Source organism: Capra hircus, chromosome 13 (genome assembly GCF_001704415.2).
Source record: "Capra hircus breed San Clemente chromosome 13, ASM170441v1, whole genome shotgun sequence".
NCBI lineage: Eukaryota > Metazoa > Chordata > Mammalia > Artiodactyla > Bovidae > Capra > Capra hircus.
The window spans coordinates 77,295,674-77,321,324 of record NC_030820.1 but is presented as its reverse complement, the minus strand read 5'-3'; the positions used below and the strand labels follow the sequence as shown (position 1 = coordinate 77,321,324).

The following is a 25,651-nucleotide window of genomic DNA, read 5'->3' as shown; positions in this document are numbered from 1 at the left end:
TGGCTCACGGGCTGAGTTGCCCACAGCATGTGGGATCTTCCTGGACCAGGGATCGAACCTGTGTCCTCTGCACTGGCAGGCAGATTCTTAACCACTGGACCACCAAGGAAGTCCTTGATTAAAGTCAGCACTCAAGCCCAGGTTGTCTTATTCTGGAGGCCAGGCTCTTAAATGCTAAGATCTAGTCCCATTTTAATGTATTTGGATCCCCATTGCTTTGTAGTAGAAGCTTAAATATTGATGAGTGGTTAGATTAAAAAGTTAATGAATATAAAAGCAACTCCTTGGAGGCTGGGCACAATGAAATTCTGATTTTAGAACGTATTTCCCTTTTTCAGGTAGATGAGAGGGTATAAATGCTGGTAAGGACTGGACAGGCCCTGGTGAGGATTAGAGTCAATTTAGAAGATGTGTTTTGTTGAAAGGGGAGATAGCCAATAGGCTACGCAGCACTGAAATTTCAAGAGAATCTAGAAATCTGGATTGAATAATAGTAATAGCAAATATTTAAATAAATCTAGTGCTTATTATGTTCTGGGCTTTATTCTTAGTATGTGACAAATGTTAACTCATTTAATCCTAAATGAGATAGGAGTATTGTTATCATCATTTTATAGATGAAGAAACTGAGGCACAGAATAGTTTTGTGGTTTTTTTTGCTCAAGGTCATTTAGCTGACTGGGAATTATCCCTAGGTAGTTCTCTTCCGACACTGTTACTTTTAACCACTAAACTGTCTGGCAGTTAAATCACCTTTGAAAGTGAAAGGAAAACCAGAAGACATCTGATCAGCCAGACAATACATCTGTGTGTAGATAATTTGCAGCTTCTCATCTGAACCTTAGCTTTTTGTGAGATGAAAACAATTTATTTCTAAGATAACTGCTTTCCTTAATCATTCTTAGTTGGCAATTTTTATCTGTTGTATACAAACTTACTTCTAAGTCATTCCACTTATGCTGCTGCTGCTAAGTCACTTCAGTCATGTCCGACTCTGTGTGACCCCATAGATGGCAGCCCACCAGGTTCCCCCGTCCCTGGGTTTCTCCAGGCAAGAACACTGGAGTGGGTTGCCATTTCCTTCCCCAATGCATGAAAGTGAAAAGTGAAAGTGAAGTTGCTCAGTCGTGTCCGACTCTTAGCGACCCCATGGACTGCAGCCTACCAGGCTCCTCCGTCCATGGGATTTTCCAGGCAAGAGTACTGGAGTAGGGTGCCATTGCCTTCTCCGTTTCACGTATGCCAGTGTTGTTAAATATCAAAACTGTTTGTTAAACCCTCTACCTGTAGGGCTGGTTTGCTACCTGATAAATTCAAAACCTCGAGTTCTTACAGATTTCAGGTTTCCTTGGTATATTTGATAGTGGGGGAAAAAAGTTACCATCTTTCTGACATTTTTAACTTTACTTGCAGGATGCATTTTTCTTTAAAATATTGCTTTTAAAAACTAGAGTTGCCAATTTTGTTAGCACAGGGTTGGTTGATTTTTTGTTAGGTTTTTGTTTTGGGCAAACATCATTTCTTTAATCTGCTTCTTTAAAACAGGATTTTTCTTCCTCTAGTTCTGGTCATTTCAGCTAAAAGGGTGATAATGAAAAGCAATGTTAATGGGCTATTGGAATAGAATAATCAGAAATGTATAAGTTAAGATGTTGATTTTTGAAGTTTAAAAATTGTTTAATAGGATATGAATAAATTGGAGATTTACAGCTTAAAACAGGTTTTGAATTGTGCACACATATGGTATTTATCACTTAATTGAAACTCTAGGCTGGTGTTTTGATTATTTTAATTGAGAAATTTAGCTTTGGAAGTATTTGTCTCTATTTGAAATGTGTTAGAAGCCAATATTGTGTTTCAGATTCTTTTAAAGTATGGATCCTAATTTCTCCCCATCTCTTTTGTTAATTATTTGATTTTTACCCCCAACGATTAGAACAGAAATCTTGAATTTGGCCATAGGCTAACAAACTGTACCACACTTACTCTTTGAACCATATTTAACAAAATCTTTATTGGGTTGCTACGGTATGCTAGGCTGTTGTAAACATTGGGATAATGAGCAAAACATAACAAAAAAAAAATCTCTGCCCTCATGGAGCTGATGTTCTAATGTGTACTGGTCAAATCAGACAAAAAAAAGAAAATCATGAGTCATATTAGATGATTAGTGATATGGAGAAAGATAACTGGTGGGGGGAAGGCATGGATATATGGGGGTTTTTTGAGGCAGGGGAGGATTGCCATTTGAAATGAAGTTTGGTTCAGGCAGGTCCTGCCTGAGTTGGATGAGTAAGCCACGTGGTTGTCTGCCGCATAGCAGCCCCACCAGAGAGCCACATGGGCAGGGCTTCAAGGGGCCAGCTTGCCTGGTACCCTTGAAACAGCAAGGAAGCCGCCGTGGCTGGTGCAGAGCGAGTGAGGCAGAGAGTGAAAAGATGCTGGCAGAAGGGTGAGGGTGAGATGCAGATCTTTGCGAGCCGGGATGGGCTGGCTGACTCAGTGAAGGGCCAGGTGTGCGAGTCTTAGGCCTTGTGGTCCCTGTGGCAGCCACTCCGCTCTCCCTTGCAGCTTGTAGCGCTGAAGCAGCCACAGACAGTAGAGAAACCAGCTGGCCGTGTGCCGGTAATACTTGGTTTATAGAAACAGGCAGTGGCCCCCAACATTTGCTGACTCCTGGTTTAGAGCCTTGGAGACCATTGTCCGGAGTTTGACTTCTTCTCTCAGTGAAATGAGAATTCACTGGAGGGTTTTGAACAGAGAGGAGTGAGATCATTTGACTTCTGTTTCAAAAGGATGCTGCTGCCTGCCTTGACACCCCTGCCTGTGAAGGGGTGAGGAGGGTGAAAGGGTGGAGTTACCATTAACCAGGAGAGGAGGGCCACAGTGGAGCAGGTTCGTGGGCGGGAAAGGCGGTGCTTTGGCTTTGGACCAGTGGAGTTTGGACATCCAGGTGGAGACGTGGACGGTGTTCAGGGAGCGGTCCGGGCTGAACTTACATGTGGTATGTGAGGTCCTGAGGCTGGATAAGCAAAGCAGCGTGATAACAGCATTTACCTCTGTCTGCACTGTTTTGACACTTTGGGAGTTTTGACTCTTTCAGGTCTTAAATGGATTTTATTTTAATATTGTTAAAAAAAAATTTTTATTGCGGTGTAGTTGATTTACAGTATCTTGTAGGTTTCAGGTGTATAGCACAGTGATTCAGTTATATATGTGTGTGTGTGTATGTATACTTTTTCAGATTCTTTTAGCTTATAGGTTGTTATATAATATTGAGTATGTTTCCCTGTGGTATACAGTAGGGAAAGTCCTTCATTGGTTACCTTAAATGAGTTTTAGAGAAAGCTTCTGCCCTTTTGGTTCTGTTGATTATTTATCACCTATAATTTAATTGTTATAATTCTGGTTTTTTACATACGGCTTTTAAAAAATTGTGGTGATATAAGCAAAGTTAAAATTTACTGTTGTAACCTCCTTAAGTATAAAATCCAGCGGCATTCAGTGCCTTCACAGAATTGGGCAGACACCACCGCTGTCCGTATCCAGAACCTTTTCATCATCCCAGAGACTGCACTCTTTAAGCAATTCCCCAGCCCCTCTTTGTGCAGGCCCTCGGTCATCACATCTCCACTCTGGTCCTATGAGTTTGTCTATTCCAGGTACTGCATGCAAGCAGAATCATAACGGTTTGTGCTTTTGTCTGACTTAGCGCGGTGTTTTCCAGGTTTATCTTGTCACAGCACATGCCAGTGCTGTTATTACTTTTTGCAACTTCTTGGATCAATTAATACAGACTTCTTGTACTGAGTCTTATTTCTAAGAGGAGTTCTTAGCTACACAGCAGTCTCGAAAACCCATCCTTATCACCCAGGGTCCCTGTGTCGGGAACTTGAGGAGTTGGTGAGGGGCTTGCAGCCTGTGCGGCCCTCTTTATCTGTGCTAGAGGAAGAACAGTGACGACGGTAGTGCGTAGCTGGGCGGTTTACTCTCTGGCCAACGTGACTTGATGGGCTTTCTGATATTGTATGGCATGTTTAATCACAGGATAAGCTTGTCCCATTTGGAATAGATAGAAAACCTGAAAAAGTGGCAATGTAAAGGAAATGGTCGAGATTCCTTCTGGAAGAGGGTGGAGAGGTATTTGGGGGAGTGGAATTCTGCAACTGGCTCATCTGACAAATTGCTGAGCTTGGGGGCAAGTCCTGTAAGCCTGCCCCTCCCGCCGAAGCGCTTTCAGTGTTACCTGCCCTGTCTCCCAAGTTGCCTCTTCACTGTTGGCTTGATGGCAGCAGAGTTTATGGCACTGTGTGCGTTGAGGAAGAATCTGGCTGTCCTTTGGGCCTGGGGGTTAAGTCCACTGCGAGCTCAGCCAACACGTGAACAAGGTGATACTTGTTTAATGAGCATTAGGTCTCACTCGGAGAAGCCAGTGGCACCCCACTCCAGTGCTCTTGCCTGGAAAATCCCATGGGCAGAGGAGCCTGGTAGGCTGCAGTCCATGGGGTTGCTAAGAGCCGGACATGACTGGGCGACTTCACTTTCACTTTTCACTTTCATGCATTGGAGAAGGAAATGGCAACCCACTCCAGTGTTCTTGCCTGGAGAATCCCAGGGACGGGGAAGCCTGGTGGGCTGCAGTCCATGGGGTCGTACAAAGTCGGACACGACTGAAGTGACTTAGCGTCAGCAGCAGCAGCAACAGCAGGTCTCACTGGTAAGGCTCGGTGATGTTCCTGCCTGCAGCGGCAGAGAACAACCGATAGAAGAGAACAATGAAGGATAGAATGAAAATGAATGTTCACCTTGACTTCAGAACTGGCAATTCCAGAAAAGCCTTAAGAACAGTTTAGTTAAAAAAAAAAAAAAATTGAAGAACAAAATTGGAGACGAGGTCTTTTTCAAGACGCAGTCCCAGTTTAGTGGCTACAGCGGATCTTTCAGGTCATTTCCCATAATTCATCCCAGCAGTGCTGAAAACAATCAGCTATGATGAGAGGTGAAAAGGATGATCAAAGTATCCATTGTTCTTTCCTTTCGAATCGTAGTTGGCTTTGGGTCTTGGCCCTCGGTTAAAAAAATTTTTTTTTCTTCTTTTATCAAGTGGGCAAAGGATGAAATGATTGTATCTGGCAGGGTGGAGGGGACTTTGCTTGGGGCTCCAGGAACCCAAGAACTTTTCATTTTTTACCCCTGTTGGCAGTAACAGCAGTAACAGTGTGTGTTGAAGAATATATGGAGGCCAAGGGTCTCCACCGTCTTAGTAGCATGATGAATGGGAACTTTTAAGCCAGGTCAGAGCAGTGATGGACTCCCAGGTTGCTTTTCTATAAAATGGAAATAATAATACTTACTTGATCAGAATGAAATGAAGCCCTCTGATCCCTTCAGTTTCTTCTTGATCAAGGCTTGTGCGAGGAGGAATTTGGGAGGAGCATGTCCTTCTTACCCTGTTGCGTCTGTGTCACTTCACCCTTCCAAAGACCTGGGGAGCTCCTGGATGGCTTCCAGGGCTCAGCGATTGTGTATTTTAGCAGCCTTACGTTGGGAGGCATTTTGCAGGACCTTGTGGCCAGCTGATTATTAGTCTTGCCCTTCAGAGGCATGCCCGCCGGTACCAAAGAGTGCATCCATTAAGGACGCCCCACTGGCGTCTAGCTGATGGCTACACTGGGAACACATGTGCCTCCTTTGAACAGTAGGCAAAGAAACTCAGAGAGGGCCTAAACTCTTTTTCAGCCAAATTATAATCCACCTGTCCTGGGCTCTAATTAATGCCGTGACATGCCTTCCTTCCTATCTGAGTTCCAGGTTCTGCTTTTCTCTCTTGCTTCCCCTGGGCTGTCTCTGGGAAATTAGTAACCAAGTTGACCTTCATCTTCTAATTTAGCCCAGGAGCCCTCGGCTGTATCTGATTGGCATCTGGGCAGGGGTAAGAGCTAGGCTCTCTTCCAGGGCCGTCTGATTCTCTACTGTGCCGTTTTTGGCTCTGAAGAAATAAAATTTGTTTATTCTGAGTCCTAGGGTGGAAACTGTCTTTAGAGCACATGTTCACATTTGTTTTAAAAGATATTTCACCTGTCATCAAATCTGTATGTAATTTTGGAGAGTGTGACTTATTTTGTATCGTGTTCTGGTTATATTTTATTTTTTGTGCTTAATAAATGATAAAAGGCTGCATAATAAAAAAACCCCAGCAGTTTCAACCGTTTCCCTCAGTAGACAGTTCCACTTCAGAAATTAGACAGGGACCAAGTAAAATTTAAAAAGCTTGACTTCTACTTAATCACCAAGGATTTGCACCTAGCAGTTAGGATTAGAGATTTGTGTGTTTACGGTCTAACCGGTGTGAAATGGGATTTAAAAAAAAGTAGAAATGAGAGTGCACTTTAGTTAGTGTTGAAGTTCCTGGTGGATTGAAGATTTGTGTTGTCGGAAACACTGCTTTGGGGAAGAGTGGAGTTGCGGTGCTGGGGGGTGGGGAGGGGTGAAAGGACCTCGAGAACCTTTTACCAGGAGGGGCTACCGTGTGACCTCAGGGCCAGACTTTGGGGAGGGAGACTGCTCGAAGAGTTCTTATACCCAGGACGAACTTGTGCTGGAGCTGAGTGTGGATCATCTTCGCACGATAGGTGGTGTGGTTGTGGTCATCTTTGAAGCCTGTGGATCTCCTTCTAGCCCACGCTCCCCAACTGACTCCAGAAAGTTGTAGCATTTTCTGGCTGTTACTCTTCAAGGTGCCTCTGAAAAGATTGCGTAAATGCCCCTGGGAAGAAAGACATCATCAAAACTGTAGCATCTTTAAAAAAAAAAAAAAAAAGACATACACACACTGCGTAGACTGCTCTTAGAAGGGCCCAGCCCCAGAATTAGAGCGATGACACCTTTGTGTTGTAGAGAAACACGGAAGTATTATAATTCTCTGCTTTCCTGGATGACTTTCCGTCCTTACTCACCAGAAAGCAGCAGGTGCTAGTCATCTTAGAGAATGAATGCCATCGTGATTGCTTTAAAGGGTGAAGACTATTGTTACTTGGCTTTTTTGTCTCTCCTTCCTTTGAGATGGGGCCAGGACAGGCTGGTCACAGCCTTGTGTCCCTTGCACCTGCCTTCCCTCCAGCCGGCTTCCTACTAGTTTTATGTGTGGCAGCCCTAGCGCTAGTACAGAGGGCCTTCACCGACGTCACAGCCCCGGCGCAGCTGCCAAGGGCAAACGGTGTGCTCAGGAGAGCAGCGGGGTTTCTTAAAGGAGGAGATCAGTTAGCAGGTACAGTCAACACTGGGTCTTGAAGGGACTCATTCATCCTTCTCTCTCTCTTTTTGTCTTTTTTGATGGCGGGCGAAGGTGATAAAGTTGGTACAATCTCCAGTCAATAGCTTAACTTCATCTCTGCTTTTATTACCACTCCCAGCATAAATTGTTTAACGCAAAGGCAGGCATAATCTCAAAATTATTTAGCGTTAGTATCCTGCTGTGAGCATCATTTTCTCATGTTGTGCTCTAACCACAAATTAGCACAAGACACTTTAAGAAACTCTTCTGTGGATCCACTTAGAGAGGTTATATGGGTAGAAGGTGACAGTTGGAACTCCTTGATTTTTTTTTTTTTCTTTTGGGTGAGATTTTCTTTTATTCTTATGTAATTCATTGCTCTACTAGAATAGTGTTGTTGTTTTTTTAACCCACTTCTTACCTGATAATATTTCAATCCCTTAAAAATTTGCCAGTGACCCCATCTGTAGACTTGACTCATTTTATGAGCAGGGATCCAGAAAGTGCCAGACTTTGTCTGGAGAGCTAGAGTCAGGGTGGGGGGAGGCGAAGCAGTAACAAAACTTCAGCCAAAAGATCCAGGGCCTATGATTGAGTTCAAGAACTAGGTTTGTTTCAGGGTGGCCTCAGAGTACAGCAACCCTACTCTTAAGATGAAGTCACTCGCTCACCCCTTTAATGATTTGCCCGATTGCTGAAGTCAAGTCTGGAGCTGAAAAGTTTGCTCCTTTTAACAGGGATCTAATTTTGAAAAGCACAGATGGCCACTGATGGTTTACAAATGTTGGGCATTTGCTGATTTTAAAAATAACTGTGAGAAGGGAAAACCAAGGTGAGAAGAGAGACAGAAAACCAAGTGTACACGTTAGGCTTTGGATTGTCAGACAGCAAAAGACAAAAAACCAAAACACAGGCAGTGCTGAGTTTGCTCAGTTAGTTCTCTCTCTCAGTTCGGGTTTTCCTCCCGGTACGCTGAACCCCTAGTGCATTCGCTGGAATAGTTTTTGGTCAGAGGCACCTACTACCAAATCCACAGGGTCATAAGTATCTCTGAAGGCCTGGAGAGCCTGCGCAGTTGGGCGTGGTGGGAAATGGTAATTGGCCTCTGCTAGGATTCCTATCCCTTGATGAACTTACTCCCTCTGGCAGTCTTGTTAATACTAAATCTATTACAGAGGACAATTTAATTTAATTTAATTTTCGTGACATTTCAGTCCTATATGGTTGCCAGCAGAGCTGTTGTTGTCTGTCAGTCGCTAAGTCGTGTCTGACCCTTTGCAACCCCAGAGACTGTAGCACGCCAGACTCCTCTGTCCTCCACTACCTCCCGGAGTTTGCCCAGATTCATGTCCACAGAGTCGGTGATGCTATCTAACCATCTCACCCTCTGACGCCTCCTTCTCCTTTTGCCTTCAATCTTTGCCAGTATCAGAGTCTTTTCCAATGAGACGGCTCTTTGCATCAGGTGGCCAGAGTATTGCAGCTTCAGCTTCAACATCAGTCCTTCCAGTGAATATTCAGGTTTGATTTCCTTTAGGATGGACTGGTTTGACCTCCATGCAGTCCAAGGCACTCTCGAGAATCTTCTCTGGCACTACAATTCGAAAGCATCAATTCTTTGGCGCTCAGCCTTCTTTATGATCTAACTCTCACAGCAGAGAGTCAGTGTCTTAAGGTCTTTGGAGAAAACTGCAGTTTTTTGACTGTGGGGTGTGCAGACCTAGGGATTGGCCTAGAGAATAAGTCCAATCTCAGAAATTAGTCATTTTTCATTTGGTGAACCTACAAATGTAACGGAAGAGAGCCACAAACAAGGCACCCTCAGGAATGCTTGAAGGGAGAGGGAGGCACAGCTGGGTTTGGTCTTCCCTGGAGTCTTTTCTCCTCCCTTCCCTATTCACCCCAAACACATGCTTTTTTTCAGTGAAGGTCCAGGCAGTGGAAGCAGCCCTGCCTGAGATCCTGGAGGACTGCTGATGTCCCTTGTGGCTGGAATTGGGGCGTGGCAAGATCTGAAATTGCAGTGACAGGGGGCAGGTTTTATGAACACTGAGTCACCTAAGCATAAGGAATTTAGAACTTGACCTTGAAGGCTGTGGAAAGCCATTCAGAGATTAAGAGGGAGCAACAGAAAGATTTATGTATAGTTTCTCTTCAGTCCTCCTGAGATAAAGAATAAGTGCAATTTTGGGTTCCAAAAACAAAGAATTGGGGAGTGAGGGGCATAGAATAGCCACTGAATGCTCTAAGTTTGTATGTGACCATTACCAAGGTGTTTATCCCTGTATTATAATTTATGACATGTTTAGAGAATTCTTAGTGCAGTTATTTAGTTGGCATTTTAGGTACATCCAAAATCAGACTTTGCCCCCAAATTTTTATTATGAAAAAATTCAAGCATGCAGGAAAGTTAAAAGAATAACACAGTGAACACATGACCTTCCATCTAGAGTCTACAGTTTTTACCACTTTGCTTTTATTTAACTCTGGCTTTCTTTCTCCTCTGAAAAAGAATTGGACTTCCCTAGTGGCTCAGACAGTAAAGCGTCTGCTGCAATGCGGGAGACCCGGGTTCCATCCCTGGGTCGGGAAGATCCGCTGGAGAAGGAAATGGCAATCCACTCCAGTTCTATTGCCTGGAAAACCCTATGGACAGGGGAGCCTGGTAGGCTACAGTCCATGGGGTCGCAAAGAGTCGGACACGACTGAGCGACCTCACTTTCCTTTCTTTTTCCTCTGAACCATGTAAAATTAAACTGTAAATAGACATCAAGATATTTAAATACCTCAGCAGACATCTCTTTAAAAAATAAGGATATTCTCCTGTATAACCACACTACTGTCACTGCAACTAACACAATTAACAGTACTTTCATAATATCTTCTAGTGTCTAACCCATATCCAAACTGCCCCAGTGGCGCTGAAAGTGTTATTTATAGCTGCCCTCCCCCCCGGTCACGTATTTTCATATTTGATTATGTCTTTTTCGTCTCAGTCCCCTCCTCAACCTCCAGTACATTTTTGAAGAGTCTAGGTCAATTGTTTCGTAGAATATCCTACAATCTGGAATCGCCTGGTGTCCATTTGATGTGTTCCTTAATCCTTTGTATTTTTTATAAACCAGAAGATCTGAACTCTTGATTAGCTGTAGGTTAAAAGTTTTTGGCAGGAATACTCTTGAAGGTAATGTTACCTTGTTTTAATGTTATCAATGCCCAGTTTGATCTCTTGGTCAAGAATGCCCATCTGCTCTCCCCATTGTAAACATGCATTTTTGCCCTTAGCCATCAAGTGATGTGTGGGAAGCGTGTGTAATGTTCCAGGGTAGTCTTACGAGTTTTGACCGCAGTTGACACTCGATAGCATTCCCTCACAGAGTGGGTTGGCCCTCCTGTTTCTGTGGACTTGGTGGGCCTTGCACTGCTGTAGCACATGAGCATCACTTAGCTGGAGAAAGAAGAGTTAACGTCTGCTCATCCTGGGTCAAGCGAAAGACACAGCCGTGATTACAGATGACAGAAAATGAGTGCTCAGAAGACCCCTTTCTAGCACTACAGTTTGACGTTTGCTAAAGACAGACCATCTGGTCTGGAGGAAGGGTGTCATACCCACAGGGTGTCAAGGAAAGACCTTATTCTGCTGAAAGTTTATGCCTCCGAGTCAAGGCATTTCCAGATGCTTTCTTTGGTAATTTTTGACCTTTATAGAAACCATGGCTCTGATTCCCTGTATTTGACAACCGGGGTGCTCATTTCAGCTAGAACGTTGCCTTCTGGAAACACTTAAATTCCCAAAGAGTAGATAACCCTATTAGTCTGCTACAATCTTCTAGGCTAAAAATAATATGATTATCATATATTATCCCCATGGGACATGGAGAATAATCTCCTTTCCAAAAGAGGATCAGGAAGGGGACCGAAGGGCTGTGTGTGGGAAAATACTTTGGGGTCGTGGGCTTGATGGAGAGAACTTGGCTCAGTCAAGTTATGACTGGAAGTCCCAGAAGTTTTAGGATGATAATAAATCATTTGGAGGTAGGCGAAAGTAGAATAATGGTTTGGTACTGGAGAAGGCAATGGCAACCCACTCGAGTACTCTTGCCTGGAAAATCCCATGGATACAGGAGCCTGGTAGCCTGCAGTCCATGAGGTCGCGAAGAGTCTGACATGACTGAGCGACGTCACTTTCACTTTTCACTTTCATGCATTGGAGAAGGAAATGGAAACCCACTCCGGTGTTCTTACCTGGAGAATCCCAGGGACGGCGGAGCCTGGTGGACCGCCATCTCTGGGTCACACAGAGTCGGACACGACTGAAGCGACTTAGCAGCAGCAGCAGCAACTGGGAACATTATTTGGGTCTGGAGCAGTAAAAAGGCAGGGATCCTTAATAAGGCAAAAGCTTGGTTCTGTTTTTGTGCGCCTCCCCCCATATAAATGTATGATGATTGTTTACAAAAATGAAAGAAAAAGACCATGTCCCAAGGCAGCATTCATTCCTTGAGGCTGTTCCTAGACATTAAATAGGTGCTGTGTGAAAAAGGCATTCTCAGTAATTCTGGAAGCTTCATAATTTTGGATCAATTTGAACAGATTTGGTCACTGCAAGAATTTCTACCTTTATTCTGTTTATAACGTTTCATAGCTTTTACTTTCAAGGTTGTACAAGATTCTACCAGGTATATGTATCTGTCCTTTAGTTGTTGCTTTTGAGTTTTTGAGTTTTCCAAGTTTTTGTTTTTAGGAATAACAGAATTAAAACCTTTGTGTGTAGAATGTCCTCGTATTTCAGATAATTGCCTTAAAATCGCTAGATCAGAGAATATGAGTATTTTTATGGCTTTTTGTTGAACTTGCAAATAGTTTTCCCAAAGGGTTATACTAATTTACACTTACACCAGCAAAGTTTGTCAGGTATTACTTTCACTATGTCATCTCCTGGCTTAGAGACTCTTCCTTGTATGGTTGCAGAAAAACCAGCCTGCTTCTAACTTGAGAAAACAAGGCACCTCCCCCAAATGGCCATAACAGCAAGCAGTGTGCTGAGCTGTAATTCATTAATTTAATAAACAGATAAGTGTCTCCTATTTATCAGACATTGTAGATGGAAATAAAGTAAGACAGTCTGTACTGGTAAGGAATTTATAGCCTGCTGGAAGAGATAAGCTCACATTTATAGGGATCATGGTAAGAGTTTATATATATCAGTTGGGACAGAGTCAAGACCACCCAAGACTAATCTTGGGGGTGGGATGGTACCAGGAAAAGCCACGAAAAGCGCCATTAAAGCTTCTTCGCGTGAACAGGTGTCACCCAAGCGCGTTCGTACAGAGGCCAGGCGTCAGCAGCCGCAGGAGGTGCTCTGCTCTCTGGCCGGTGGAACTGAGGCCAGAGAGCCTTATTCAGGCCCAGGAGGTGGGCAGAGTCAGGCTCCCACCTGTGACACGTCTACTCACTCTGCACACTTAGCCCCAGGGCACGGCCACGGTCCGTGCAGGCAACCCAGTGCCAACGGCCCCAGAAAGGTCATTTTTGATCGTCTCTGAGACAAAACTGGACATCCTTGTTTGCTCAGCCTCTCCTGCGCGTGAGTACTTTTGGAGGTTGTTAACTGACCACGCTGTTGAGAATTTGGGGGGGAAGGACTTCCCTGGTGGTCCAGTGGTTAAGAATCCGCCTGCCAATACAGGGGGACGTGAGTTCGATCCCTGCTCTGGGAAACATCCCCCGTGCTTCGGGCAGCTAAGGGCGTGTGTCACAGCTACTGAGCCTGTGCGCCAGAGCCCGTGGACTGCAACCAGGGAAGCTGTGTCAGTGAGAAGTCTGTGCCCCACAGCTAGAGTAGCTACACTAGTGGGGTAGCTATCCTAGTAGCCGGTTGCCACAACTAGAGAAAACTCGCGCAGCAACAAAGACCCAGCACAGCCATAACATAAATAATTAATTTTTTTTTTTTAAAGAACTTAAAATGTAGGAAAGAAAAATTGGGGATGGGAAGCTGAGGTTAAGCGACCACCATAGGCTATTCAGCTAGCTAATATCTCTCAGGCAGCACTTTCATTTCTAATCTCATGTACAGTTTAATAATTTAACAGATAATAGACTAACAGTTCAGTGGAAATGTTTACAGGGAATTTAAAAGCTGTTAATTTTTACCACTTGGACTTTTCTTTTTTTTTTTTTAATAGCTGGGGATAATAATTAGAGAGGGTGGAAAACAAAACCTGTGTTTGATTTGGTGGTTTGTCTGCCTCGAGTGGGAAGGACCGAGAAAGCAAAAAATTCGTCAAATGAAATTTTTCTCGTCAAGTAACTGTTGGGATTCCTTACAGTTAATGTCTCTCGTTGCCAGCCCCTCATTTTCTTTAAATACTTTATGTGTGAAAATTGTCACACAGTTGCTCCAGAACATTAAAATAGACGTGCCAAAGGGTGTAAATTTATTGTCAAAAAAAAAAAATTCCTTGTGTCTTAAAAAAACAGCTTTCTTTTCCTTCTTCAGTGTGTGCCACCGTACCCACAATTTTGGATCTTCATCTCTGCATGTATAGTATGATTATCCAGCATTTTAAGTAGATCTGAAATGCAAAAATTAGGGATTCATTCTTGAGCCTCAAACTGGTAACAATTTTAATAAATAGGGGATGTACCATACTGTGCCGTAGTCAATGGCATCACCACTGAAGTGGAATATTGGATGCGAGTCACTTATAAGAGTTTGACATAAAGATTCAGACGGAAAGAATCAGCAAAGTGTGATGACAGCAGGGGTTCCTGGGCATCTAGAACCTGGGAGACAGTGGAACCTATTTGCTAAAAACCTGGACTCTGGAGACAAAGACCTGTTGGGAAGTCTTGGCTCCAGATTGTCAAGTTACTCATCCACACCTCAGTCCCTTCATCTATAAAATGAGAGTAATAACCTATTTCTCGGTTTACCGTGAGGATGAAATGAGATAAGGCACGAGGTGTTAAGAAAGGCACTGGTACACAGAGACTCAGACGTGAATTGCCTTTCACAGGAATCCATCCCTTTAGAGCAGAACAAGTTGGCTTATTCTTTACAGAACGCCTCATGTGGAGCCATGAACGCTGACCATCTGATCTGGGAGGAGGGGGGGCGGTGAGCGATCAGTTTATTTTTCAGGTTCTGGTATATCTCAGAAAATCTTGGTCCAAAAAGGCTGTGCGAGTTTTGCAGCTGTTCTAGCATGACAGCAACCGAACTTCAGCATTCCTGTGACATACTCAGCCCTTGTCTCCCCTTGATTTTTATTAGGTATCATTTGAGTATTTTATAGATGGGGGCAGGGAGAGGGAGTGAGCAGCCTCCCTGTTCTCTTCTGTTCACTCCTTTTCTGCTCTGTTCCCTTTATGTTCTCTCCCTCTCCCCGTCCTTTATTTTGAAATCCTATGAATGTGAATGGGGTACAACCCTTGGTTCATAGATCTGTTCCGTTGTTTTCCTGGAATGTACTTGACCCTGTATCACACATTGGGTGGGCTGTAGGAGGTGTTCAGAAGAAAGATGCCAGACGTGAGCCAATCCCCAGAAAACACCTAGTCTGATGGGCTCACCGTGAACACCAGACCCACTTTTGCGCCTCGCCCGCCACCAGCTCTCCCCAGCTGCGTATCAGGAGTTGTTGTTCAGTCGTGTCTGACTCTGTGAGCCTGTGGACTGCAGCATGCCAGGTTCCTGTGTCCTTCACTATCTCCTGCTCAGACTCATGTCCATTGACTCAGTGATGCTCTCTAACCATCTCATCCTCTGCTCTCTGCTGCCCACTTTTCCTTTTGCCCTCAGTCTTTCCCAGCACCAGGGTCTTTCCCAATGAGTCAGCTCTGCACATCAGGTGGCCAAAGTATTGGAGCTTCAGCATCAGTCCTTCCAGTGAATATTCAGGGTTGATTTCCTGTAAGATTGACTGGTTTGATCTCCTTGCAGTCCAAGGGGCTCTCAAGAGTCTTCTCCAGCACCACGGTTCGAAAGCATAAATTCTTTGGCACTCAGCCTTCTTTATGGTCCAACTCTCACATCCGTACATGAGTACTGGAAAAATCATAGCTTTGACTAGATTGCTGACCTTTGTCGTCAGAGTGATGTGTCTACTTTTAATACGCTGTCTAAGTTTGTCATAGAGTTCATTCTAAGGAGCAAGCGTCTTTTAATTTTGTGGCTGCAGTCACTGTCTTCAGTGATTTTGGAGCCCAAGAGAATAAAATCTGTCCCTGCTTCTACTTTTTCCCTGTTTTCCATGAAGTGATGGGACCGGTATCAGTAGTACTGGCTTTATATCCTGACGTCTTCCCTCCATCTGCCCGCTCCAAGATTTGGCAGACAGAGGATTCCTCCTGCTGCTTCATCTAGAAGGAAAATATATTTTTGGTGAGATTTGGCACCCAGCTTGTAGTAACCAAATGGGACTCTGCGTACGGCGCCTTATTCAGTTCTATCCAAAGCGGTTCCTCCTGTCAAGGAGCTGAGTTCTGTCTGCTGAAAAGCTCAGTCTTTCATCCAGAGCTGTGGGTTTGAGCAGGGAGTGTGTATTCACTTGTTTTGACTGATTCCTATAGTTGGCCCACCTGAAATCTGATCCTGGACTATTTCTTCAATGCCAGGCCCCTAAGTACAGCGCATAAAGCCCTTTGTGACCCGCTCAGCTCTGCTTTCCTACCCCTCCCCACCCCCACCTACCCCAGCCTCCTGTTTTTGCCATACATACCCTTCATCCCTGCCGTACCGACTGCTGTTAGTTGCTCAGATGTCTCTTTCTCCCTGTGTGCCCCTGCGTTTGTGCCCTTCCCTTCCCTGTTTCAGCGTTCTTATTTCTAGACCATTTCCTAGAGGTCCCCTCTCCTTGGGAGTACTTTCTGGCACCCCGCCGCCCTCGCGGTATGAGTGACAGCTCCTCACCTGGGCCCCTTACAGTCAGCACTGGCTGCAGTGTCCTGGTCTAGCTGTCACTCAAGATGTGCACGGACTGCGTCTTATTCATAATTGCCATTCTTCTCACATAGTAGGGGCAGCTCCTGGCACATGGCAGGTGTGCAACGTTTTCCTGGATTGCCTTTCACCTGTTTCTTCCTATAAAAATATGTATGTGCCTAAAATTCCACCGTATTTCTGTATCAGCATAATACATACATGCATGCGCACACACCTGCACACACATATGTGCACGCTGTTGCTCTTTGCTTTTTTCCAGGTAACAGTATATCCTAGAAATCAGTTCATAGATTTTCCTCAATCTTTTTTTTTTTTTTTTTTTTTTGGTAAATTTATCGAAGTATAGCATACATATTAAATTGTGCACAAATAAATGAATAAATGAACAGCTTGATGACTTTTTCCAAAAGGAGTATACCTGTGAAACCAGTGTCCAGGTCAGGAAATAAAAGGTGACCAGAAGCCCCCTCCCAAACCACCCCCCCCCAACACACACCCCTGCCCTACAGATACCTCTTCCAGGCTTCTGACACTACAGATTAGTCATGCCTCTTTCAGGCCTGGGTACATAGAATTCACGTGTTGCACGAGAGACGCATCTGTGTGGTTGCATATAGTTGCAGTTGACCTCTTCTAGTGGCTGTGTTGGAGAAGGCAGTGGCACCCCACTCCAGTACTCTTGCCTGGAAAATCCCATGGATGCAGGAGCCTGGTAGGCCACAATCCATGGGGTTGCTAGGAGTCGGACACGGCTGAGTGACTTCACTTTCACTTTTCACTTTCATGCATTGGAGAAGGAAATGGAAACCCACTCCAGTGTTCTTGCCTGGAGAATCCCAGGGACGGCGGAGCCTGGTGGGCTGCCGTCTATGGGGTCGCACAGAGTCGGACAGGACTGAAGCGACTTAGCAGCAGCAGCAGCAGTGGCTGTGTCGTATTCCAATAGGCTACACATTTTTAATCTGTTCTGTTATAGATGAACTTCTGGGTTCTTTTCCAGTTTGGAGTGTTTTGACTGGCTCCTCTTTCTTTGGTATTAGCCTCACAGTACTCCATCCTTGTGAATGTACAGTAATTCAAGCAGTCTACTCTGGGTGGACATTTAGTTTTTTTCTGATGTCTTCCTATTACAAATAATGTGGCACAAGGTTTTGAATACACCTGTGCAGTATGTTAAGGAACATTACAAAACCAAGCCACTTAGTGTGGACCAAGCGTAAGTGAAAGTCTCAGTTGTGTCTGACTCTTTGCTATACAGTCCTTGAAATTCTGGGGCCAGATTACTGGAGTGGGTAGCCGTTCCCGTCTCCAGGGGATCTTCCCAACCCAGGGATCGAACCCAGGGCTTCCACATGGCAGGCAGATTCTTTACCAGCTGAGCCACCAGGAAAGCCTAAGAATACTGGAGTGGGTAAGCCCATCCCTTCCCCAGGGGATCTTCCTGACCCAGGAATTGAACCGGGGTCTCCTGCATTGCAGGCAGATTCTTTACCAGCTGAGCTACCAGGAGTGAGAGTACCAGAGAACGTTTTTAGGGAAAATGTTATCTGTGTGGCAGCTCTGCTCGGTTGGTACAAAGGAATTGCTGAACTTTTCGTGAACAGGTTCATGTGATGAAGCTGGTTAACTCAAAACATTTTGAGTTCCTCTCATAGTGGAGTAGGCAGCTAATCACAAGAGAAGAGCTTGAAATCCCATATCCATGCACAGCTGAGTTCAGAAGGCTCCACTCTTCATTGTCCCAACTTAAGATATTCATGTACTCAAGTACTTACTGTGCGTCCTCTGTGTTCCAGACACACTGTTCCAGCCACCAGCGGTATAGATCCTGCCCTCACCGAGCTCACATTCTAGAGGGAGATAACACGACAGATTAAGAAAAGGTGTCATATGTTAAATAAAAGAATAAAGCCGGAAAGGACTGGGGGGTGTACACACACATGTGTTGGGTGTTGGCGTTAAGACAGATTTTAAAGGGTAGTCAAGAAAGGCATGGCTTTCTTAATTCTGTTTACCTTACCCAGCCAGATGTAACAAACATTAACGATACACATTTAGGTTAAAATTATGAGCTCTTTAAGTGTATAGACTCCAGTATATAGACTCCTCTAATTGTGTGAATTCCTGTTGGGTTCATTGTGTCAATTTATTTTGCTTTTAAGCTGAAATGTCAGATTTCATTATCTAGTGAGGAATTTTTTATGAGTCAGAGTCATTTATTAACCTGTGTGGTAAAGTGAAAACGGTGTTCCCCGACTCCTAAGGATGTGGAGGCCGCCTGGAATTCTGACGGAGGGAGGAGAGGATGCCTTTCCGTTAGGGTGCCCACTGCTCTGCTCCTGGAAGCTCTCCAGTTAAAGCCGTGGCCCAAGGCTGCCTCCATGGGCACCTGGATGGAAATTTCCGATTATGTAAACTTGAAAGGGGCTTATTTCTCTCAGCTGAGTTAGGATCACAGGCGATACCTCAATCTAGAAGCCTGGGCAGGACAGTAATTACCATTTCTCATGAAAGTGTAAAAAAGTTACAAGTAAGCCTGAATTTGTAGTAAATGTTATTTTAGCATGTATCACAGGGCAAGGGAGCTGCCCTGGGCAATGGTGGATTAGGTAATTCAGCATCTCTGTCATAGGATTTCTTTGGCCCTGAGCTGTTGGGTATTTGCATCTCCAAGAGGGGGCTCAAGTTGTTGACAGCGCTTTGGTAACAGATGGCTCTGGGCCCATCAAACTGCACCTGGCCCATGTCGGCGTGGGCCACACTCTTTGTCAAGTGTGGACCTCTGGGCTGAAATCCCGAGCAGCCTAGGACAGTGAGTGAAGTCATGGCGACTCCAGGAAGAGGGGGTAGGGTGATTAACGGAGGAAGAGGGGCTGTTTAGCTTGAGGTTGCAGATTAGGTGGGGTGAGTGTGAGCGTGGTTGACAATGTCTGTTTTCCGATATCTGAAGGGTAGGAAAGGAACTTGACTCTTCTGTCAGGGGGCAGGATGAGAACCAGCGCTTAAAAGCGGCTGGAAAACATTTTGGACCCAACCCAAGGTAGAGTTTTTTCTGAAGACGGCTCTACTGTACAGACTGCAGTCTTGGAAGGCAGTTTTTGGATGGTGGTGACTGAAGAGGTATTGAAAAGTGTTCTTTAAAATCCCATCCAGCCCTGAGTCTATGAATCTGTGATTATTTTCTTTGGCAAAAATTTGCTTCCTCAGGCTTTTTTTTTTTTTTCCCCCAGCCTTTTGCTAATTCCTGTGGAGAGTTTACAAAAAGCATTAATAATATGTGGTTTGTGTAATTTGTTAATTGAATGACAAGATGAACACATGAGACAGTTGTTAGCAAACTAAGGCAAAATATAAACAAAAGGCACATTTTTGAATACCACAGAAATCCTAGAAGGGGAAGACTGGAGAAGTAGCTACGTTGGGGTTTGAAGGATTACTGAGATTTGCACGGCAGCAGGGAGAGCAGAAGCGTTGCGGATCAGCAGAAGCCCAGGCAGAGATGCAGAAGGCTTTTGAGGAGGAGCTGTGTGTATATGTCTGTAATTAGGGAAGATCCGCCTGGCAGCTTTGTGTAGGAGATAGAGACTTGAGCGCCATCTTCTCAAGAGCAATGGGTTTAAGTCATGTGGGTGTGAAATCTCTGAAGGACAGGTGGCTAGAACATGGATGAGCAAGTTCTTAAGCTTAGTGGTTAGAGCGTAGTTAGACCTGGTTCAGATCTATCCCTCAGTGACCTTGGAGAAGCAAGGTGGAGAAACCGAAGCCTAGAAGTTAACCCTGAGTTGGATAGTATTACTTGCCTCTTAGGTTATGAGGATTAAGTGAGATAAAGAATTAAGTGCTCAATATGTATTACTCACTATTACTGATTATATAGCTGAAGTTCCCTACCTAGAGCGGTGATTCTGGAAACGTGCTCCTCTGCCCAGCCACGTGGGTGTCACCTGTGAGCTTGTTACAAGTGCAAGTTCATGGGCGCCAATCAGACTTAGGGAATTAGGGTCTGGGGGTGGGTGGGAGGTGTAGGAATGGGCTCTCCAGGCGATAGGCAGGGAAAGGTTTGAGAACAGCCCTAGGGGAATCGTACGGAACTAAGACAGGGAGGGAGTTGTTGTTTTTTTCCCCCTCATTTATTTATTTTTAATTGAAGAATAATTACGATATTGTTTTCTACCATAAGTCAACATGGATCAGTCATAGGTCTAGAGTTTTTTAAAGAGGGGCTAACAATGGTATCCTTTACAGTGGAGAGGATAAAAAGCTCAGAGAAGATGAAATTTTGGGGAAAAGAGGTAGTGTGTATATTTTGCAGTGTCTGACAGCTTTACACACAGTGTTCAATAAATATTTGTCTTTATATTATTGAAGACAGCTGGTTTAATAGTATGCTGGGGATGGAAGGAATATTTGGTGTAATATGTATAATATACATAATATATAGCCTAAGTGATGAAAAAATATATATATACTGGAGAACCACATGAGAAATACGATACTGGATGAAGTTTAAATCTTAGGTTTAACTGCCTGCCTACTGTGGCCAGGCAAGCTGCTCTCTGTCGTAAATAGAAAGCGAGGTGCTGGCTCTTGTTTTCTGAGGCTTCATAGCATTATACTTTCTTTAAGGATTTGAAGCTGTTCCTCTCCCCCACCCCCCGCCCCCTTCCCGGAAACTTTTTTATGCTACCAGAGTTAACACTGTGTCTGATCTCTCTGGCCACGCCAAGAGTTAAGCATGCCCTTGTCTTCCGGTCACTGCCAGGCCCTCATTTCTGAACATTGACTTCTCTTGTTAATTATTTGACGGCTCTGCGTTTACCTTAGAGAAGATCTGAAAGCTTTTATGTCCCCGAGTAATGTGGGCCACCTGGGGGTTTTCCACATTAAGCGTTGTGCCAGTTGACTTGTCCCTGTCCCACCTCCCGTCGCCAGCACAAGCAGCAACCACGGTAGCTGGAAATAAATTGACTTCTAAGCTTCATCCACTTAGTCCTTATTTACTGCCCATTATGTGCAGGACACTGTGATAATAATGAGACAGTGTCCACAAAACACATCTTGCTGAAGAGCCAGGACTGCCCGAGGCCGTGTGGACTGAGTCTGGAGGAGAGGCCGGGGCTGTCTGCTGCGTTCCTGCCTGGAGCCTGGTTGGAGGTCAGCCAAGTGTTCAGACGAGCCCTAGCACACGCCAGAGTCCAGACTTAGAAACATGCTGTCGCCTCAGACAGCCCCTCTCACAGTGACTGGTGAGGGAAATGTGAGTGAATTAGAATGGCTGGCGAAGAAGCTATGTTTATAAACCTTACAGTTTCTTTCAAATACATAGCATTTGAGATTGCAGACGGAATACAGGAATTATACTAGAGATGGGCTAATTTCATGCTGTAGAGAGACTTCAAGAAAAACCGAGGGGAGATCGCTTTCCAAAGATGACGGTGATTGGGCAGTTAATCTGCTGAGTATATTTTTTTGTTTGTTTTGCTTTGTTTTTATTGAGCTATAACTTGCATGTAACATTATTTTAGTTTCAGGTGTACAACATAATGGTTGGATGTTTCTATGTATCATGAAGGGAATCTGTTTTAATTGACAACCTGGATCAAGCCACTTGCTCCTTTTCCATCGCTGTGAACTTTGGGGCTGAGGCAGATGGATAGTGAGGACTGCTAGCATTCTTTCATTATCTTCTTTCTCTCCAAATAGTGGGGGGGCGGGGGGGGGGAAACGTATCTGGAGCCTTCATCACTGCTTTTAAAAGATAGCCAGTACCAGACCTACATCTAAGTGATTCCAGAAGGCAGGGCAGTTGGCGGCTTCCTTTCTCTGAGGATAACCAGTGAGTCTGAAAATGTGAATTTAAAAAGACCAGAGATCTTTTTCAAAATGTTTTAATTGATCCTAAAGGTCTTTCTGATCATATCAGGGCTAGAATACTGCTTGGGTATTTGAAGATCAGGTAGAATATATGTAATTTTTTAAAGCTGTCGAATATGGATAGATATTCCCCTAAGTCCTACTAGCTACTCAAGGAAGATCAGTGCCCTGAAAACTTAAAACCCAGTATGGAAAAGAGAAGTTATAGCCTTGTAGAACCTGAGCGTCTAAAGATGTTTCAGAAAGAAAAGGGGGAAAAGGAAAGAAACTCAGAGTAATGTGGTTTTTTGGTGTGTTTTCTGTTTCTGACTGCTTCTGAATTAACCCCTTGTCCGTCCCCTTCTGTTTCCGCAGTGAACACCTACCTCTTCATGATGCAGGCCCAAGGCATCCTCATCCGGGACAACATGCGGACCATCGGTGCGCAGGTTTACGAGCAGGTGGTACGGAGCGCCTATGCCAGGAGGAACAGCAGTGTGAATGACTCAGGTGCATTTCAGTAAAGAGGGGGTCTGCTCAGAGTGTCTCCTCCCAGAAGAGGGAGATGTGCTTCGAATCATTCTCTTCGATGGAAAAAATGTGCCTTGGGGAGGAGGGGAAGGTTTGACTGAGTCTAAGGTTATCATCAAAAGAAGCTCTTGCCAAAGGAGTCCTTGTTTGTTCTATGGACAGTATGTTAAGGGTGACCGGTTGACTCCACTTTCACTTCATGAAGAGTATCTTTCAAGAGGCCCCTTTTTGTGTAGTTGCCCTAAGTAGGCAGATTAAGCATGTATCTTTAGGACACCAGAAAGGCAGGAGCACCAGAAATATTTAGAAAATAATTTTATTTCAAAAAATACATCCATACAGCCTGTGAGGAAAAATAGGTTGGTTGGACTTGACCTGCACTTATTTTATGGGTTAGCATTGCAGGGTTCATTGGTTGGACTTAACCTACACTTATTTTATGGGCTAGCGTTGCAGGGTTCATTGGTTGGACTTGACCTGCACTTATTTTACGGGTTAGCATTGCGGGGTTCGTTGGTTGGACTTGACCTGCATGTGTTTTATGGGTTAGCAGTGTGGGGTTCGTTGGTTGGACTTGACCTGCACGTGTTTTACGGGTTAGCATTGCGGGGTTCATTGGTTGGACTTGACCTGCACTTATTTTATGGGTCAACATTGCGGGGCGCGTTGGTTGAACTTGACCTGCACTTGTTTTATGGGTTAGTGTTGCGGGGTTCGTTGGTTTTGTTTTTGCGTTCCATGTGGTGGTGGTGTGCCCATGGTGCTTTCAGAGCTAATCTGGTTCTGACGGCCACACAGGAAGAATTGCACCATCTCGTCCCTTCCTTCAGATGCTCCTCGAGCTTGGCCAGCCCAGTAGGCCCGGTTCACCTTGTTGTGTCTAAGTGCTTTAGTTGAAACTTAACACACTTCTATTTCCTAGTCATCAGGCAGTCTGGGACAGTTTCCACAAATTATAAAAACGACTTCAGGAAGAGAAATTGAACGGATCACTTAGTTTGCCTTCCTCGGTCAGGTGTGATTTTCACCCGGTGGTTGAATGCCAGTTGCGTGCCCGTGTTTGGTGGTCAGACTCATTTAGCTTTGAAGAAGGCTTTTCAGATTATTCAGCTTAGCAGCAGTGACAGACCCCAGACTGAACATTGCCGCTTCAGTTTTTGGAACTTGGACCTGTAGCTTTTATTATGTTTTAAGCGCTAATTATGTAACGAGAGAAAAAAGAACACCAAGGTTAGATGGCTTGCCTAACATTATATTGTTAGAACTTGAACCTGAACTGTGGGTTTGACTTTAGCTATTTTTTACAAAAGACTATACATAGCAAGTTCTTTTTGAGAGAAAGCTGTCTTTTTTTATGTCTGTCTTTAACTCTTCCAAAAATTGAACAGAGGAAGTATTTCCAGATGGTTAAATGGGTCTGTCGTGAAGCATCTCCAGTCTCCAGCCAGGCATGGTTTTTATTTAGAAAACGGATTTTGAAATTTCAGTTTACTTCAAATTCATGATTTACCTCTTATTTCTTTAACTGAGGACTAATGTGCTTTCCCTGTGGCTTCTTACTGGTCTCACTCAAGCCTAGAATTATAAAACACATGCATTTTTAAAAACACTTTGCTCCAGCTCAACCCTTTGTTCCTCTCTAGTAAGTTCTAAGATTATCCGGAACTCACTGCAGAATGTGAAGTTGCTTTGCAAATGTTGCAAATGAGAATTCTGTGGTGTTGGGATCTCAAGAGGAAGCACTGCCTCTGAACAGGAAGTTCAGTCCTGAGAAGAATTGACCATGTCCTACTGTATCAGTCGGCCCTGCTGGCTGGTTCAGCAGTAACCAAGCACCACAGATTAGCAAACTGATAAGCTTCAATACTTCCTTTCTTCTTGCGTGCATGCTAAGTCGCTTCAGAGATGTCCGACTCTTTGCAACCCCGTGGACTCTAGCCCACCAGGCTCCTCTGTCCATGGGGATTCTCCAGGCAAGGATACTGGAGTGGGTTGCCATGCCCTCCTCCAAAGGGGTCTTCCCAACCCAGGAATCCAACCTGTGGTTCTTAGGTCTCCTACATTGGCAGGTGGGTTCTTTACCACCAACCACCACCTGGGAAGCCCTCCTTTCTTCTTAAAAGTTTGCAAAGAGCAGGCTGTCAACTTTTCAGAACTTTCCAGCCACGTTGGGGCCTCACAGGACACATGGCCTGAAGCCTGCCCCGTGCCTAGAAGAGGAGTCACTGTAGCTCCTGAAGCCAAGGGCAAAGGTGGGCACAGTCCACCATCTGTGGCACTCAGTGTGAAAAGGGTCCCACATGCATCGCCTCGCTTGACTCGCGTATGGCTCCCTTGGAGAGGCAGGATTTTGCTTCCATTTTTCCCATGTGCACATAATCTTGGCGGTGTTGGTGTGGTTTAGTCCCGTGACTTCCCCTAAATCCCGCCCCAAACCTGCTTCTGGTTGTGTGATAACTCTTTTGGCTGAAGGATGAAGCCGTTCAGAGCTCTTTCCCTCTGTGTCACTCTGGATAATGACGCATGTATGGTATCCTGACCTTTACCCCGTCCGAGTATTCAGGCCTCTCCAAGGGCAGAGCATGCTGGGGCTTCTCGCTGGGCCGTTGATGAGCTGGTCTGTTTTCTCTCGAAGTCAGAGGGCGTGGAGAAGGTCTCTGTCCCCCCACCACTGCCGGTCTTACAACACAAGCTCACGTTAATTCCCTGAGGGCTCGTCATCCTAGAAGCTGAGCAGAGAGTGAGTTAGCCTCTTGGAAGGCTTATCCAGGGACTCATTATTATTTGAATTTGCATGTGTTTATCTTCAAATTATCATCCACTAAAATAATTCTTTCCGGCATCACTTGAGTCAGACTGGTTAATCATCCATTTTGAGTTTAACATGTCTCTTTTCCTCGTAAATTGTAAGTCTTTGTTGTTGGGACCTGATTATGATGGGGTTCACACTTTGTTTGCATTATCTCATGGCCTCCTCATGAGAGCTCAGGAGGATAACTGCCGTGTCCCCATCTTAGGGGCAAAGGGGTCAGAGCACACGAGTT

The 25,651-nt window shown here is 44.7% G+C and overlaps 1 protein-coding gene across 1 annotated transcript in view; it reads left to right on the top strand.

Moving 5' to 3' along the window:
* B4GALT5 (beta-1,4-galactosyltransferase 5) overlaps positions 1-25,651 on the top strand; it is a 75,365-nt gene that overhangs the window by 30,924 nt on the left and 18,790 nt on the right. The window contains exon 2 of the mRNA XM_018058009.1: positions 22,452-22,586. Coding sequence (XP_017913498.1) covers positions 22,452-22,586 — 135 coding nt within the window. The remainder of the gene's footprint in view (positions 1-22,451; positions 22,587-25,651) is intronic.